Here is a 17,241-nt window from a genome sequence, read left to right on the forward strand (position 1 = left end):
CGGTACCTGAGTACATCCATACATCCAAATGCAGTGCCTTGGTGCACATACCTTCTACATAAGATGAACCAGAACAGACTTGGTCACTGGGGGCCGCGGTGGGTGTTGCTCCCTGAGATAATGTGGGGAGTTGGGTCTGGCCTAGAGGCAGCTGAGCCACTCGATGGCCAATGAATCCTAAGGATCATTTGCGACAAAGCTGAACTGAACTCTCGGCCAAGCTGGCGTGTGCTATTCTAGTCGTAGTCGGGTCTTACTGTGCAAGAGCAAATGGCCATCGGGAGCCAACCAACCACAGCAGCAGTGTGTCGAAAACATTACTTACTTTTGAGACAAGTTCACCGGGCAATGGCCAAATTCGGCATCGAGGTCGAACAAACAATTGAATTACACGCACTCACCCAATGTGCATATGCATACATTTGTCTGCGCGATTACATACTGTTCCTACCCCTGAGAAGAAGAAGAAGAAGAAGAAGAAACACATTCGTTGTGCGACAAATTCAATGCACTAATCTTCACACCGCAACGTGCGAAGTAATAGGGGGTCGGGTTCGCATACACAAAACGTCTTTTTCGGTAATGAAAACGAAGATATCTAATCTTCGAGAAAACCCGCCTGGCAGGGGTGTACTTGGCGGCACCGCGGCATAAGGCAGAATCAACATGCGGATGTAAGTGTGTGGGAACACTGGTGGCTCTCATCGGTCCAGCCGGGGATTTGCGAGGAGCGGGGAAACCGTTTTTCCTTTTCCACCACATCTGGGCCAAAGTTGGAGGGAAAGAAAATAGCTGACATCATCGTCGCGTCTTCCCAACAGACGAGATCAATCAGGATCAGACGATACAGGCACCACAGCACCGGCAAAAACAATTGCGCACTGGGAAGTCTGCGGGATAGGCTTCTGCTATACGTCTTTTGATCGTATTTCTAATGCGACAACACCCAGCTCCTGTAATCACCCTTGTTGATGTTGTGGGGTTTTACGCGTTCAGCCCAAAGTCAACACTCTTTTCAGACGCGAGGTCACGTGAACCACTTTAGAGAGGGGGATGGTGAAAAGGCCGCATTAACCATGTTTTTAAAGCATTGCGATGCGATGCGTGCGCGTCTTGCGATTCGGCAATGGCGAAGGTTGTTTACATGGCCTATCAACCAGTCTTCGCGGGCCATCGCACACAACACGCGCTGCGGGGTCATCGTCGACTGGCCTTTGGACACGGCCGCTTGGCTGTTGTCGTTCTCTTTGTTGTTGTGTTGTGTCTCCAGATATGCGCGATGCTCGCTACGAGGCAATTTCTCGGTCGCAATGCGACAATGCCCTGCGTGAGCTGTTCTCGCAAACAGCAGCTTTCTACCGGCATTCCGGGCATAGACCCAACACTCTAATTGTTCCACGATCTACAGTCTGCTCGGCCATCCAGCTATATCTCTTTACCTGCTAGGTGGCCACTTAATGTCTTCCAGCCACCTATTCCTCCCTTTGCGGCAGCCAACTGCCTCAATGCCGGTTATCCAGCGACTGGCTAGCGCTACTGAGCTACCTATTCGCATTGATCCAAGTCAGACCGTAATTATTAAAGCTGAGGTTATGGGAAAGGCCATATCAGGGCTTGTTGTACCAGTCATGCAAATGTTAAACAGGTTGGTATCATGAGATGTCTCGTATGACACCATCCTGTCTTCGGTACTGTCAAGGCAGACATGGGGGCCTTGACGGCACAATGATCGAACTTTCGATGCCCTTGAGATCTTGGTGCCCGTAAAGCAGTCGTAATCGCGCCTGTCCATTGGCCAGCACGAAATATATCCGGCACAAAATGTTACTTAACACCAGGAAGGAAAGCGGAATGCTATGCGGGGAGGTTTCAGAACAGTGAGCTAGTGCATGCTTGCTTTCTCAACGTACGCGCCCCTCATTGGTGAGGTTGATGAGAAGCCATACAGCAATATATTCCATGTAAAGAAAGATAGAGGTAATCATTGCGCGAACCACCGACAGTTGAGGGCTCTCCAGCTCAGAGGCAGATGAGTTCGAGAGCCGGCCTAAGAAAAGCGTCCATGGCATTCCATGCCAAATTGTCGTTGGGCCACCCCACGTTTCCGTAGGTTAGGGCGTGGATGGTTGGAATTCACGGACGACTACGGGCACTAACCGGCCAGGTATGCGTATGCGTGCATTACTTGCTTCGAGTGCAAACAAACTTGGGAAGCGCTCTCGCGCAAATGGCATTGGTTCAGGCAGATGCAGCCTAGCAGCGCAGGCGATAGATACGCGGTCATCGACTGACAACTGTCAATCCAGGGTGGTATGGACCCTCAATTGCGGTGTAGAATCATATACCTGGTTGTTCACGAATATGGGGAGGTTAGAAAACACAACACCGCAGTCGGCAGGCTTCCTATTGGGCCCTGGGCTCCATTGCGAGCGGTCTAGATACAACTAGTCCACCAGAAAATCAGAGAAGCACAACCTGGCGATCGCCGGCAGAGAAGTTTGCATGTCGAGCCCACACGTACTGTGTGCGTTAGGCAAAAACTATGAGTTGGGAAGCTCCATACGTAACATGGCTGCATACATACTAACATTGTGCACACAGCACATACATAGCGTTCTTACTTAGGTAAGCGCAGTCTCGTGGCGCATCAGTCTGCCAGTCCAGCGTCTGGTTCTCTATCGTGCGCATACGTCGCCTATTGTAGACACAAGATACCCAATCAAAAGCAAACATGGTCTATTATGCGCCTGCGAATACAGGCGACCAAGCAAGCAGGCTCTCCGGCCTCTATGGGCGACATGTAGAGATTGGCGCAAAGCGGCTGGCGAGATCAACATCAATGACCGATGCGATTTTAGCGGCGCATTGAGGGAAACAATTGTGCGATCGCCAATAGAGGGGTGTTTGGAGCTTGGCCTGGGATGGGGCCGCCAGCGCATGTCGGTCCCAATTCAACCCAATTGTCACTAGCCATTGGGCCAAGGCAAAGTTTTGTTACTGAGACCCGGAATCATTATCCATAGGCCGTATTTTGGCTCAGGTACGTGCTGGCTTTGCTTTGGTGCCTGAATGAGTAGAAAGGCGGCAAGGAAACCTACCCAGACAGGCTCGACAGATAGACAGGTAGGCGAGTACGTGATGTAGTCAGGCAAGTAAGCAGCGAGGATACTTTGGCGTTCTCTCTCTCTCTCTCTCTCTCTCTGTGTGTGTGTGTGTATGTGTGTGTGTGCTGCTTGCTGCTATTTCTATTTAGGATTTTCTAGTCCGGCACGGTGAAACACGAAACATGGAAGAAGTTGACTATCTACCAACTACCAATGATGATTCCTCAGGCGGCAGGATATCTAACCCACCCTTTCCCCCAGGCGACAGGACAGCTAGAGAAAGGAAGAAACCCCTGTCTCCGGCTGGCGCATGCAGAAGGCACTCATAATTGGCCCAGGCAAGTTGTGCCATCCCAAAAACACCTGACAAACTACTACGACCTTACTCATAGGTCCCCGACAACTCGAGCGTCGCTGGTGCGCTGAAAGGATCCGGCGGTGCGCGGGTGAGATGTCTCCTACTGGCAGCTGCCCTTATGCAACCACACGACATGTAGCTCCTCCGATGGTGGGATGTGATGTGCCCAAAGCAAACAAAGCTCGAAGCTTGGAGTGGTGGTAGTAGCAAAGCACAGATGTCAAACCGTCTTCTTATTGTTCGCGATGCTCTAGTCTGAACCTTTGGGGGAAGTTTGCTGGGTTCATGTTAGGATGGCCTGGACTGGCAGACTGGTTAGATAGAGAGATGATGGCAGAATGTGGAGCACAAGCGCAACCGTCCCCACACCACTACTTCCATGTATGTTGTCGCATGAGATAGATACTGGGCGCAGAACTGGGCGGGCGCAAGTAGTGCGAGAGCCAGATGGTCACATTGTGTAGGCACGACAGGACAGCATGGGTTGTCGTTCCTTTTTCCCTTTTCGCAAAGTCGACGGCCCTGTTGCCGATGGCCGCAGCGATCCGTATAGTCTGGCCATCCTGCGTTTAAGTGTCTGGCGGCCGTTTGCGCCAGACAGCGGCCCATGCCCGTGTAATAGAAATAGAGTACGTTGATGATACAGCAGTCCGCTTAGGTATGGAGTCGATACGAAGAAGGAGCGCAAATCTTTCGCCCACGGGATATGAAACTTAGGAAATAGATCTCGATAAATACGTGGTTCATTATGAAAGGGCACCTGCCAGAGCCGCTGCTTGCAAAGGCGAAGCGGCAATTTGATTCCGGGTGATGCCGCCGCGCATTGTTGCGCATCCCCTTGAGCGCACACTTTGCGCCGTACGTACTGGTACCGGTACTCGAGCTCGAGCAACCCAGCCAGTCCACCCACAACCCAAATGCAGGCTTCTATACTGTCGGATCATATGCAGTATATATATATATATATATATACGAGTATACAAGATCAGTGAAAAGGGGCTGGCTGTCGCTGTCTAATCGAGCAGAGAGAGCTGAGACTTTGCCTAACCGCCGCAAGTTGATGGTGGGTGGGTGTGCGAGAGTGTGCGTGTGTGTGTGTAAGAGCGGAGATGTAGGAATCTTCAAATGTTGCAATGTGCACTAGGTACGGAATGGAGGAGCCGGCGACGACGAAAAGTGACGGATTCGCCGCTGGGCAGCTGCAACTCTACGTGGTCAAGAGAGATGAAAATAACACGAGAAGTTTCCAATGCTCTAACAGAAGACATATTGGGTATCCAAACATTCGTCCTCGTCTGCAAAGGCTTCCGGCGGCAAAAAGGGCAAGAGGGAAAAGGCCCATGATGGTATGCAGGCAGGGAGGGTATTGGTACCTGTGTCACTAGTCTGTCCTGCGGCCGGCCCATACCCATTGATACGCATTTCACCTCTTCAAACCTGACCTGCGCTCCCGCTTCTCTAACTCCTCACTTCCCATCTGCTGGAGAACCCATCCAAACAAGGTCATTCTGCTGTCGTTTCTTCTGGGAAAGCATCATAACTCCTCTGCAAGTCCAATGATCCTCAGGACACTCTCCCTTGTCTTCCCAAGCCTCCCCATCTCTTCGCAAAGCGCAGTCCTTACTGCTGGCTCTTTCCCCAGTCCGTGAACTTGGCTCAAATTCGAGTGTACAATATTCAACGCATCAATAGGCCGCCTCCCAACAGTTGATCTGTCTTTTGGTAAGTTGAATATACTATCAATCGTCATGCGATCGAATGTTACATGTTTCTTCGCATCCTCGCCTTCCCCCTTTCTTGTATTGGCCCCCCCCAATTCTGGCAGGCGGTTCGCTCGTTTCGAGAAATATCGCTCTTCCGAGTCCCCCGACTTGCGATGCACATTCACATCCCATCTTCCGGCACATTGAGTTATTCAATAGTCTATACTTGTTTTTGGGCCAGGAATCTCACCATCTATTCAGTTCATTCGGCTCAGAAAGACACCGTTGGTCTTCAAATCGTCACCGTAGTTGTGCGATCCGCATGCCCCGGCCCTGACCGCTCGAACAATTTCCACCCACACTACGTCCTCCTGAACAACAGGGCTTACAAGAGGAACAAGCCTCGACCAAACATCCGAATACACTCAAAGATCAGAGATCGAGTCCGTCGTCGAATAAAAGACTCCTCAATCCTGCGGGTTTCTCCGAGTACCCCCCTTCCCACACAACCGCCGGGCGCTCTCAGCCATCCCGCGCAGGCGCTTTCCATCAATTCGACCTTCATCCTTCCCCTGTATTCTAAACAACACCTCTATCACAATATCTTCCTACAAGAGCGCCAGTATGGCTTCTGTCTCGCCCGTCGAAAGCTATTCAGGCTATTCGGCGGCTAGACTCCACAATGGCAGTGAATCGCCGGTGCGGCCAGTCGAGCCCAAACATGTCGCATTCGAACTACTATTTCCCGAGTCCCCCCAATACCGAGCGCGCCTCCCTTTGCGGGTTCAGATCTTCCCCCACGATAGTACCGAGTCCATTGTGACCACTGTCAAGAATTTCTATGGTTTATACTCGGGACCGAATGGGAGCAAAGGCGTCAGTTTCGAAGACGATCGAGGCAACACGCTCATTGCCCGATACGAGAATTTCAGAAACAACATGGTTGTCTATGTCAGAGTAATAGAGGGTTCCCCGCCAGCATCTGGCCCTTATCCTGCCAGCACCTACCCGCCAGCCCCGATGGCAACTCCAGCATATAGCCAGGGCGACTACGCGCCCCAATCTGCGCATCAAGCAATTGGCCAGCATCTCTCCAGGCCCGCCTCGAGAACATCGCGAATTCGCAGTCCCTCTCCTAATGGAGGTCGTGGGCGACGTAGCACTTCTGTTGGCACCAACCCTGCCGCGGGAAAGAAAGGTCGCTCCCGCTCGTCTAAAAGCCGTGGCCCCAACTATGAGAACCACAGCGATAGCCTAAACGGTTACAGCAGTGGTGACAATGGCTCTGGCTCCGTCACCAGCAAGATGAAGGAACAGATTGGGAACACTGATATAAGCGTGGAAAATATAGTAGAAGGTGGTCGTCGTAAACGCGCCAAATTCGAGAGCTCCGTAAGTCCTTGTTCCAGCCCAAACATGGACCTTCACACAAATTGTATGTTCGCTAATGACTCCCGGTGTCTCAGGAGCTTCCACTGTTTGCGCCACCACAGATGCCCGCTGCTACCTCAAATCCGTCCGTCTCGCCGGCCAGGCGAGTTGAGCATCAACGGCCTGCGCTGCCTTTCGCCCACCCGGGGCAGAACCCATTCACCAACCCGCGGCCGATGCAGTCCCCTCAAAGCTATGGCACTGGGTACAATCACATTAGCACTTTTGCAACCCCGATCACGGAACCCAGACGCCACCGTGGAAGTATTGGCTATCCTGCAGTTCCAGGCATCTTGCCCACCCCAGACCCCACTGTCGGTAGTTGTATGTCGGAAGAAGACAAAGACGTTGCTATTCAGCTTATGCGACTTGGCGAGATGTCAAATATCTCCCATGGCAGGACGTCGGCCTCGACATTAGACGACACGTTCAGTGGCAAGGCTGATGCTGCCTCTTCCACTGGCGCAACGAGCGATAGCGAAAGTGGCAGCGATGGTGACCTTCATGCTGCGCGCCGACAAAAGCTAGATTTGTCAGGGGCGACTCGCAAGATGTATCAGACCACCGAGAGCCATTTCGTTCCGCATCGGGACAGTGCCGCTGCTAGTGGCGATGACGCCGACTACGAGGACGGGGCCGAGGAAGGTGGCGCTGGAGCCAAATCGGGCCCCAGCAAGAAACCCCAAACCGCTGGAAAGCCGCGTCTGCCTGCTTTGAAGGCCACCAAGCCCAAAGCAAGCAAGGTGGCCAAGTCCGCAAACGGCACCAAGGTCAAGAAGTCGACGAATCTTCCACCCAACGGTCCAATGTCGCCCACTTCGTTGCCTGCGCAGTCGCGCAAGCCCTCAATCACGGCGCCCTTTGTCCCAGGACAGCCTGGCGAGGATGACCAACCGGACCTGTCCACCAAGCCTCGCTGTCAAAGATGTCGCAAGAGCAAGAAGGGCTGTGATCGCCAGCGACCATGCGGACGTTGCCGCGACGCTGGTCTCAGCGCGGATCAATGTGTTAGCGAAGACGAAGGAAACGGTCGCAAAGGCCGTTATGGTCGCCACATGGGTGTACCATTGAAAAACACCGAGGCTTCCGGTCAGCCTCCTCTTCTGCCGGCTGCCCCCATCGGCATGTCCGCTCCTGTATCGCAAGCTGACAAAAACAAGAAGCGCAAGCGGTAGAATACATGGGCTCGTACCAGTTCGGTGGCTTCAAGCCAGAGACACATTCCTAATAATCCGAGAAAAAGAAACATCCAAAGAAGAAGGAAATGCCCATGGCCTCCTACGATGACGCATTCAGCAGGGTCTGACATCTTGCTATACGGGACATCTTTAATGCTTCCTGGACGGCATATCTGTCTGTCGGTATAGACGGGGCGGATGGTTAAGGATAAGATGGATCTAATATTGCGGTTATCAAACTACTTTCGCTCCTTTATAGCCACTTATGTGGACACGGCTCAGGCGTTTGTGTCGTCGTTTCTGGTTTTCACATTACGCACATCACTACTTGCCAATCTACCAACGACAACACAGTACAAAAAGTTTCAATGTTGGAAATACGTGTGCGGACTAGGCGGGGTGCAGGATCATAGAAGAGCAAGCGATTGACCGAGCAAGCGTGTGATGAAAACAAAAAGCAGTGTGTTGGCAGCCATAGGTTTACCTGGGGTTAGAACTGTGGAAGGCCAATGGTAGCGGTGTATTGGAGAAACAAGCTCTCTAGTAAGCTTGATGATGGAATAGCTCTTTGACGGATTTTTGGTGCCAAGGTTTTTCTTTGATTTGGTTTCTTCCCTGTCTGTCCCTTTGTTTCTGATTTGGTTGCTCAATGTTGATGGATGGACTGGCTGGGAGCGGGAAGTCGAGCGGGAGCGCGGCGGTTATCAATCAACCTTGTCAAGTACGTACAGCAGCTTATTCTTCTAGTGCCAAGATAGCGATCAATGAGCAGTCTCGAATATCGTGTTCGTGCCCTAAAGTGATTGTGATTGACTGAGGTGACCCATCGGGTATTTTGTGCCAAGCCCATAGTATACTTGCCAGAATCGGTGTAATCGGAGTCGGAGATTAGAGCAGAAGCAGCCATAATCCGGTACGTACTTCTAGAAGGATGCGTTTGAGGCAATGGATTGTCGGCTAGGGGCTCGGGAAGAGAATTTCCCTGGGTAGGGCCCCCTCACTTGCCACCTGCGCTTGGCCAGCGCGGTCTCGACTATTGAGGCCATCGTCAACCCGCAAATATATGGGCCTACCAGTGTGACACGACCAACCTCAGATCCAGAGTAGGACGGTGCATGGCCAGTAGTATGGCCTTGTTCCTGATTCCCAACGAAAGACATCACACATTCCACAATGTACGCGCGCCCAGGCTCAGATCACGGACTTTCGCCGCAGCGCTGGGAATCGTATCCCAGACGTCGTCCACGAGTGACCCGCTCGGTCAAAGCAGCATGCGTATGTATGCGTTGCCCGCCGTTTTCACCCGGGGATGAGGGAGTCGCAATTAGGTAAAATCACTGGAAGAGAGCGTGACCGGCCAATGGCGCAAGGCATGATACGGGCATGACCTGCAGCAAATCGAGATGTTTCGAGGCGGTGGTATGGCGGTTGCTCCATCCCGAAACATGTTGATATGTATAGTGTCGCAGCAGCTGCCACCTGCCTTGGAAAGAGTTGAAGCAGCGCTGCATCGATCATGGGTTTAAAAGCGGCATCCAGAATATGTGGGGTATTTATGTCGGCAACGACCGTCGCTAACGTTGATCCCGGTACGTTGATCCCGGTAGCCCCGGTGGTGGTATAGCAGTGATGTCTCGCCCGACCTCCCCAGCCGTCGCACACACGTCGGGGTGGTCGAAATTACCATCGGCTTGGTCGCCAGAGCCATGCGACTCGAGAAATCTGGATGGATTTCCCCAACAGCCGGGAAGGTGGCAGCCGTCGGGTTCGGTGACGTTGAAGTTGAGTTGAAAGTAGCCTCGTCTGAACCCTGCAAAGATCGAGAGACAGGGGTGGGGCTGCAAACCAGGGGTCCTGGCAGATGGTAGCTACTGCCAGCCCCTCCCAGCATCTGGCAAAGCGCCGCCGATAGCTCGGGGTTAAGCGAATTGGGATTTTCGTAAACCCCATCTCATGATACTTATTTTTAAAAATTCAAAATCACGCCCCTCCCCTAGTTCCAGTCCCGAACCACCCACCACCGTGCTACAAAGGCGGCATGCTACTACTCGAGCTTGGAGCCGCCCCCTTTCCCAGCTGACTCGATCAGCGCCCCACCTGGCTACAATCCCAAGCTGCGGACGAGCCCTGCCGGCTATCACGAATCCTGACACTTGTCTGGTTTTGGGAGTTGCAGCCCATTGCACCACTCTTCGAGATCCATTCGCCTTCGTGCTGGCTGCCCACGTTGGCCATTATTTTGGGGAACGGCCGCCCGCACTGCGCGGAGGTTGTCGTCTCAGCGAAATGCTGCTTTAAGATGGCAGACACCATCATGTCCCTGCCGGTGGCTCAGCCCAAGCCGACGCAGGGACACCCGGATGGTTCGATCTCGTTGGGCATCGCAGCATTTCGTTCCCCTGGTTGAACCAGCAGTGCTTCTTTTGTTTGCCCTGCCCGCCTGATTTCCCCGAACCAGTCGGCGCACTTTCGCATGCGGAGGGTCAAATTTGTCAAATTTGGCCCCAGGTGATCGTGACATCGTGACATCGTGAGTCCGGGCTTCACGATCTATGTTTCGGCGCAGGCGGTGAGAAAGAAAAAATTGTTTGAAGCGCCCGCTGTCAACGCGTCGCAGCGCTGCTTTTTGGCAAGCCTATACCACCGCCCACGAGTTGGAGTGCCCCGGGCCCATATACCTAGGTTCCCCGGTCCGCTAGAAGCCCAGAAAGTCAGAAACGTGGTCCCGTCAGAACGGTCAGGCAGACCGGTCCAGGCCTGGGGCAATTTTTGATATCAGCAAATTGCTGCTCCACCTCGATGGATCGTGGATCATGAGTCTCTCCACATCCGTTAACGGAACATGGCAACCCTGAGCGCACAGCGAAATTTGGTCATGATGGCTACCATATGGTATCGTGATGAGTTTTCTGTAGGTAATGGCTTGGGGCCCGACGTGAATCAGGCCTTTTGGCGGGCCCCAGCGCCTGGGCAGGTATATAGGGACAGGACGGCGGCGTACTCGATGATGAGCTTCGGTCAGACCAGTCTCCCCAGACAGCTTCCTCTAATACATCCGGCAATCCCAGGACCATACAGGATCATCCTGCAAATCATTCATATCTTGCCCCTCAGCCCTTCTTGGACCAAGAGCAATCTTGCCGGTCATGTCTTCCACCAAGGATCTCGAGAAGAAGTTCCCTGAAGTCACTGTCTCTGTCGTCCCACTCTCCGAGAGTCAGATCTCGCTCTCTAGCGTAGAGTCTGGCACCCCGGCACCCGAGAACTCGGAGGATGAGGCGCCCGATGGAGGCTGGATGGCGTGGCGTCAGGTCCTCGCCGGCCACTTCATCAACGCCATCTCGTGCGGGTACTCGGCCACTTTCGGCATCTACCAGCTATACTACACGGAAGCGCTCAACCTACCCGCTGCCCAGATAGCATGGATCGGCTCTTTCCAGATCTTCCTGAACTCCCTGGTCTGTCTTGTGGGGGCAGTCTCTCGGATGCGGGCTATGCGCGCCACTGCGTCTGGGCAGGGTCCCTCTGTGTGCTGATCGGCACCTTCATGACGAGTATCGCGACCGAGTACTACCAGATCTTCCTCGCCCAGGGTGTCCTGCAAGGTCTCGGGCTTGGGTTAATGTACATGCCCTCGACAGCCGTCGTGAGCTCGTACTTCAAGCGGAAGCGCTCACTGGCTCTGACAATCGCCTCCGCCGGCACGGGCACTGGAAGCATCGTGTTTCCTGCTACGGTCCAGTTCCTAATTCCCAAGATCGGGTTCGCCTGGGCTGTTAGGTGCTCGGGCTTCGTGGCAGTCGTCATCTGTGTTATCGGCTGCATGCTCCTGAAGCCTCGCCTTGCGCCCCGCAAGGGTGTTGCTATCATTGATGTCAGCGCCTTCAAGGAGGTCCCTTACGTCCTTTTCGCGGTGGGGACTTGGTTCTTCTACTGGGCTCTGTATTTCGGGTTCTTCTACGTATGTATCCCCTCTCGCCTCGTTTCAGCTTACCATTGGACGTCGGCTTACCCATATCAAACAGATCAACAGTTTCGCATTGACACTGCCTGGCGAGGTCTTTACCCCTACCTCGACGGTGAACCTTTTGCTGGTGACCAACGCTGTATCAACGCCGGCCAGGGTGTTTATTGGCTGGATCGCAGACAACCATCTTGGTCCTCTCAACACCTACATCCTATCTGTTGCATCACTGGCGGTCACGCTATTCGGTTGGACCGCTGTGACGACTGCCCCTGGCATGTACGCCTGGGCTGCGGCGTTCGGCATCACCAACGGTGCAGCCCAGGCGGCCTATGTCGGGGCCATTGCTGGGATGACCAAGGACCCGAAGAGAATTGGAATCCGGATCGGCATGATCTTTGGTATCATCTCTTTCGCGGTGTTGGCGGGACCTCCCACGGCCGGCTCCATCATCGATGCCACCGGCGGCACTTATCGATGGGCTCAGGTCTGGGGAGGCAGTGTGGAGCTGCTCTCCGTCGTGATCCTACTTGTAGCAAGGTGGTTCGTCGCCCGTGGGCTTTGGGTCATCGTTTAATATGCTTTCCCAATGGTGGTTTTGCTGGCAGTCAGTAGCCCCATAATTCGTCGATGTGGTTTGGGTGAGGGGGCTTTGGCTTGGTCTGTCTGTTTGTTCAAGTTGTCAGTGTTGGAGCCAGCGTGTCTATTTTTTTGCTGTTGTTTTTCTCTTCCCTAAGGGGTTTGAAGGATTTGGTTCATGGGAGGATCTGAAAATCTGTTGGTTGTTTTCAGCGAAGCGATGCTGTTTTGGATTGCAAGCATGGCGTTTCGTGGAATTCAAAAATCGGGTATGGAGTGAGAGGGCGGTAATGACGTTCACGAAACAAGCATTAGAGCCGGGATATTAGGACTTAGATGAACAAGGAGGCGGACACGTAGGATTATGCAGGGTTGTAATCCAATAATACTAATACTTATTACCTACGCCTGCTTACTCTTTCTATCACCATGCATCGACGCCCGGAACTCGGTTGTTTCATTCCATTCCTGCGGCTCCCTTCCAACACCATATATCTATATGTGAGCTGTGGATACAATTATATGCTGATAGTGGCGATAGCCACTGTGACACGACACGGTTGGGGTTGGTGACATTTATCCAGCGACATTTAACCGAAGTGGGCGGGTGGTATGCATATAGCCTGCATCGAAATGACAGATCCGGAATGCGATTCTCCTGTGAGAAAGATGCATAGCAGTATGCAGGGTGTAGATGTCGAGCCTATGCACATGTTGCCTGGCCATCCTTTGGACTTCCATTCTCACCAATCATAGTTTGCCGTCTTTTAGTCCCGTTACGATGGCGTTGGCAAAGTGTCGCCAAACATAGTGTGGCACGCTGTTGTGTTTTGTGCGCATGTAAGTAATTAAATACGGATCAAAGCCAGGGAGGCAAGGGGGGATGCTGGGGGATGCTGGGGGATGCTGGGGGATGCCGAGGGATGCCTCACCCTTTACCCCAGAAATCGGGGCAGGCCCGAATACAAGATCAAGGTGGCCTTCTCAAATATTGCCGTCTCGAGATCCCGTTCGTTTCTTACCTAGGTAGAACAATTGGGTTTCGTGGCCGGCAGGGGCTAGTAGAATCTCCGATGACGTTCCCCGCGTGGAGAGGCGTCTTGGCTTCCCCATGTCTTATTGATCATGATTACCTACTGCAGTTCAGCGCCGCATGCCCATCCATTTGCGCCCAGAACAACGCCTCCATTCCCGCCGGCGAGGTCGGCTAGAGGCCACTAGCTGCATGCTGGTGTTTCTAGTAGACAATAGACAGTCCCGCAAGCTGATGCATACAGGACTTTGGAATACGTTGTAGCACTCGGCGACGGGTCCTGGGGTTGCATGGAGAACGTCAGCTCTTGGGGTTCCTTCGGGAGTTGGCAGTTGCCAATTCCTATCCCCACACCCAGCACCTGCCACCTCACTCTCACTCTCTCTCTTGCTCGCTCTCCCTCTCTCTCTCTGCCTTTCTCTTTTCCACCCTTCCTTTCCTTTCCTTTCCTCATGGCACTCTGCTTCCCCGCAAAAATGCCAAGACAATTAGGACGTGAAGATACTTAATCAACAACCCCGGCATCCCTGCCTCCTTTCAGTGAAGCGGGACCAATGAGATCCAGGCCGCCGTAGCACGAGCTTTGCCTATGAGAGCTTAATCCGCCTGGGCGCCAAGCACAACATGACTTGGGGGTCTGCCAGGTTGCAGGTCACAGAGGCCAAACACGCCGAAGAAACCCCCTCGTTGCCCAATCAGCACACCAACGTTTCGCTGCAATGCATCTGCCGTTCCTACCCCAAGCCCTTGGCGCTCGTGCAAGTGCAGGGTCTGGGCTTGGACACCACAGCAGTTCGGTGTCAATCGGCCTGACGGGACCTGCTGGCCGACCCTACGACTGCATGTCCTGTCCTGTCCCGTCCCTTACTTTTGCTATCCTGGGCTGGGGTCGGGTAGTGCCAGGCAGGGGCAAAACTTTGAAGGAATCCTGGGGAGAAGGAGGAAATGCCCGATGGAGAATAGAGGAGACAGCAGTGGTTTGCGGCAATAGATAAAAGGGACATGCCTCTGCAACCCACTTCACGTCGCGGAACCTTCTCATTTCCTCTCCCCATCCTCTTAACCTTTTCTTGGACTACTGCCTGTCCAGAAGTGGTCCGCTGCTGTCGTCGCTGTTCTCGATAACACTCTGGACTAGACGAAGAATCAAGCAGCAATAGAAGACCAAGACCGCCTTGGTCCACACCAGGCGTCTGGGGAAGCTAGTCAACGGCGAACCGTTTAAGCGCCGCGTCTGGCCGTCACTTCACTACTCACTTTTCCATATCCCACAATGTCCATAACGCCCGAGAAGAGGGACGCGGGCGCTCTCGAGGCCGAGCAGGCCATGAAGAGTGACTCGGAGACGTACGAGATCTCCTGGACGCGCGAGGAAGAAGCTGTGATACGCCATAAGCTGGACTGGCAAATCGTCCCAACTGTCACATTGCTTTACCTGCTGTGCTTCTTAGACCGGTAAGTTTCCGCTATCAGGACCGGAGTTTCGTAACACGGGAATCGGGAACACAAGTGCTTGATGCTCAATACGTGGCTTTGCTTGCCAGCCGGGTGTCTGAAAAGTCGACTCTCCCGGAAGCTATGAATCCTATCACGGCGGCTATATTCCGTCATGTTACATACGGCTTGCCATACGTGACCAGCCCTCGACAACAGGGAGCGAAACACAGGCTTTATGCAGGCAGAGAAGAACATGACATACGGACGAGAATCATATACTAACCTGTCCCCTTGCAAAACAGAGCCAACATTGGCAATGCCAGAATCCAGGGTATGGAGAAGGACCTCGATCTGAAACGCGACAACCGCTTCAACATCGCGACGTCCATCTTCTACATAGTTTACCTAACCGTCGAGATCCCATCGAACCTGCTCCTCAAGAAAATCGGCCCTCGCTTTTATATCCCCGGCCTCGTCGTCGGCTTTGGTTTCGTCTCCATGATGACCGCCTTCGTCACCTCGTACGAGCAACTGTGTGGCCTGCGCGCCCTTCTCGGCATTTTCGAGGGTGGCGCCATGCCAGGTATCGCCTTTTTCCTGAGCAACTTCTACAAGCGCGAGGAGTTGTACTTCAGGGTGGGCATCTACGTGAGTGCCGCTTCGATGGCTGGTGCTTTTGGAGGTAAGTCGATATATCATTGTCATCATGCTTTGATACAATACCCCCATTGGAGGTCCAAGTGTGAAGGGAATGCTGTCATAGTATAACTAACACGAAAACTCATATAGGTCTTCTCGCAACCGCGCTCGCCCGCATTCCCGAATGGGGCACTGCCGCATCACCCATTCACACCTGGCGCAACATCTTCTTTTTCGAAGGCCTCCTAACCATCGCCTGCGGTTGCCTCGCGCCCCTGCTCCTGCCGCAGACGCCCTCGAAGTCGAAGCGGCTGAACGAGCGCGAGAAGTGGATCGCCGAGGAGCGCCTGCGCCTCGAGCACAAGGCCCTCCTCAACGAGAAGGTGCGACCGCACCACGTGAAGCGCGCCATGCTCAACATCAATAACTACATATGTGCCGGTGGCTTCTTCTTCATCAACGTCACCGTCCAAGGCATCTCCGTCTTCATGCCCACCGTGCTCGTCAACCTGGGCTGGAAGGCCGAGAAGGCCCAGCTCTACTCGGTCCCACCCTACGTGGTGGCCTCGGCGGTTGCCATCGGCATATCCTTCGTGAGCGACAAGACCAAGAAGCGCGGTCTCTACCTGGCCCTCTTCACGCTGATTGGCATCACGGGCTTTGCCGTGCTGCGCTGGAGCTCGAGCGACAACATTAAGTACATGGGCATCTACTTCGTCGCCATCGGCGCCTTCCCCGGCGGGCCCGGCTTCCTGTCCTGGGGTCTCAACAACTCAGCCGGCCCCGCCGTCCGCGCAGTTACGGGCGGCTGGATCGTGTCCTCGGCACCATGGGTGGTATCCTTGCCGTCTGGGCCTACCTCTCTACCGACGGCCCCAATTTCCCCATCGGCCACACCATCAACCTCGTCTGCCAGGTCTGCACCCTCTTCCTCGCCCTCGGCGGCATCTTCTACTGCAACTGGGAGAACCGCCTGCGCGCCCGCGGCGGCCGCGACTACCGCCTCGAGGGCAAGTCCGAGGAAGAGATCGCCGACCTGGGCTACCGGCATCCCGAGTTCCGGTACATGGCGTAGTCACGTTGCAATCGAAACGAATTCCAATTTCGTCGTATTTTGTTTGCTTTTTTGGCCAATTTCGTAGAAGCGGTGGCGGAAATCTGCGGGCGCGCGCGAGAGAGAGAGACAGAGGCAGAGGAGGGAGGGCAATGGCTAACGAATCACCTCAATTTTGGATAGTTTCTCACCAGTGTGATTATATTCTCTCATGCTTCACATATAACAGATATCAACATCCAATCAGCCCCTTACCAATCTTGGGATAGACCAATGCAAATAAAAACAGTTCAACACCACCCTCCACTCGCTTACTGCCTGCTTGCCTTGCTGTGGCGGCGCTATAATGTCACGAACGAGAAATGAGAGTCCAAGCCCTAATGCGCGTAACTCACTTCGCCAGCACTTCAAGTAGGGGGTGGTGTTGATGCAATATACGCTTTATTGACATTCTGTGGTACGCTATATGAACAGCGGGAAGTCGCATCCCCAAAGAGAAGCACGGCAGTATAATACAGGGAATAGGGCACGAACCGCTAAACATCGAAGTGGTAAAGCAAAAAAAGGAGCTCCTAAGATGTTCGCCAAATGCCAACCTATTTCACCAAACGCCTCGCCTCGCCTCCGTCAATGATGCAGTCTAAAAATATGAAAAGTGCGCGCAGTGCCGAAATAGCAGGCATCGGCCAGCCCATTACGAGGCCGGCCCATTCGGAAATACGACAAGTCTTCGAACTTTCAATGCGGCAGATGCTGGTTTT

The 17,241-nt window shown here is 53.6% G+C and overlaps 3 protein-coding genes across 3 annotated transcripts; all 3 read left to right on the top strand.

Annotated features, from left to right (window-relative positions):
- Positions 1-5,789: 5,789 nt before the first annotated feature.
- PG998_007755 (uncharacterized protein) lies at positions 5,790-7,771 on the top strand (the record flags this gene model as incomplete). The annotated part of the gene is made up of 2 exons (XM_066874571.1): positions 5,790-6,557; positions 6,632-7,771. The coding sequence occupies 2 exons, from the start codon at positions 5,790-5,792 to the stop codon at positions 7,769-7,771; spliced, it is 1,908 nt and encodes a 635-aa protein (XP_066730516.1).
- A 3,149-nt stretch (positions 7,772-10,920) lies between these two features.
- PG998_007756 (uncharacterized protein) lies at positions 10,921-12,315 on the top strand (the record flags this gene model as incomplete). Its single annotated transcript, XM_066874572.1, has 3 exons — positions 10,921-11,236; positions 11,293-11,735; positions 11,800-12,315. The coding sequence occupies 3 exons, from the start codon at positions 10,921-10,923 to the stop codon at positions 12,313-12,315; spliced, it is 1,275 nt and encodes a 424-aa protein (XP_066730517.1).
- Positions 12,316-14,623: 2,308 nt separating this feature from the next.
- PG998_007757 (MFS general substrate transporter) lies at positions 14,624-16,501 on the top strand (the record flags this gene model as incomplete). Its single annotated transcript, XM_066874573.1, has 3 exons — positions 14,624-14,805; positions 15,551-16,262; positions 16,343-16,501. 3 exons carry the CDS (start codon positions 14,624-14,626, stop codon positions 16,499-16,501), a joined length of 1,053 nt encoding a protein of 350 aa, XP_066730518.1.
- Between the last annotated feature and the right edge of the window lie 740 nt (positions 16,502-17,241).

The sequence above is a fragment of the Apiospora kogelbergensis genome, assembly GCF_038363985.1.
Source record: "Apiospora kogelbergensis strain CBS 113332 chromosome Unknown utg000005l_segment0_segment0, whole genome shotgun sequence".
NCBI classification, from domain to species: Eukaryota; Fungi; Ascomycota; class Sordariomycetes; order Amphisphaeriales; family Apiosporaceae; genus Apiospora; species Apiospora kogelbergensis.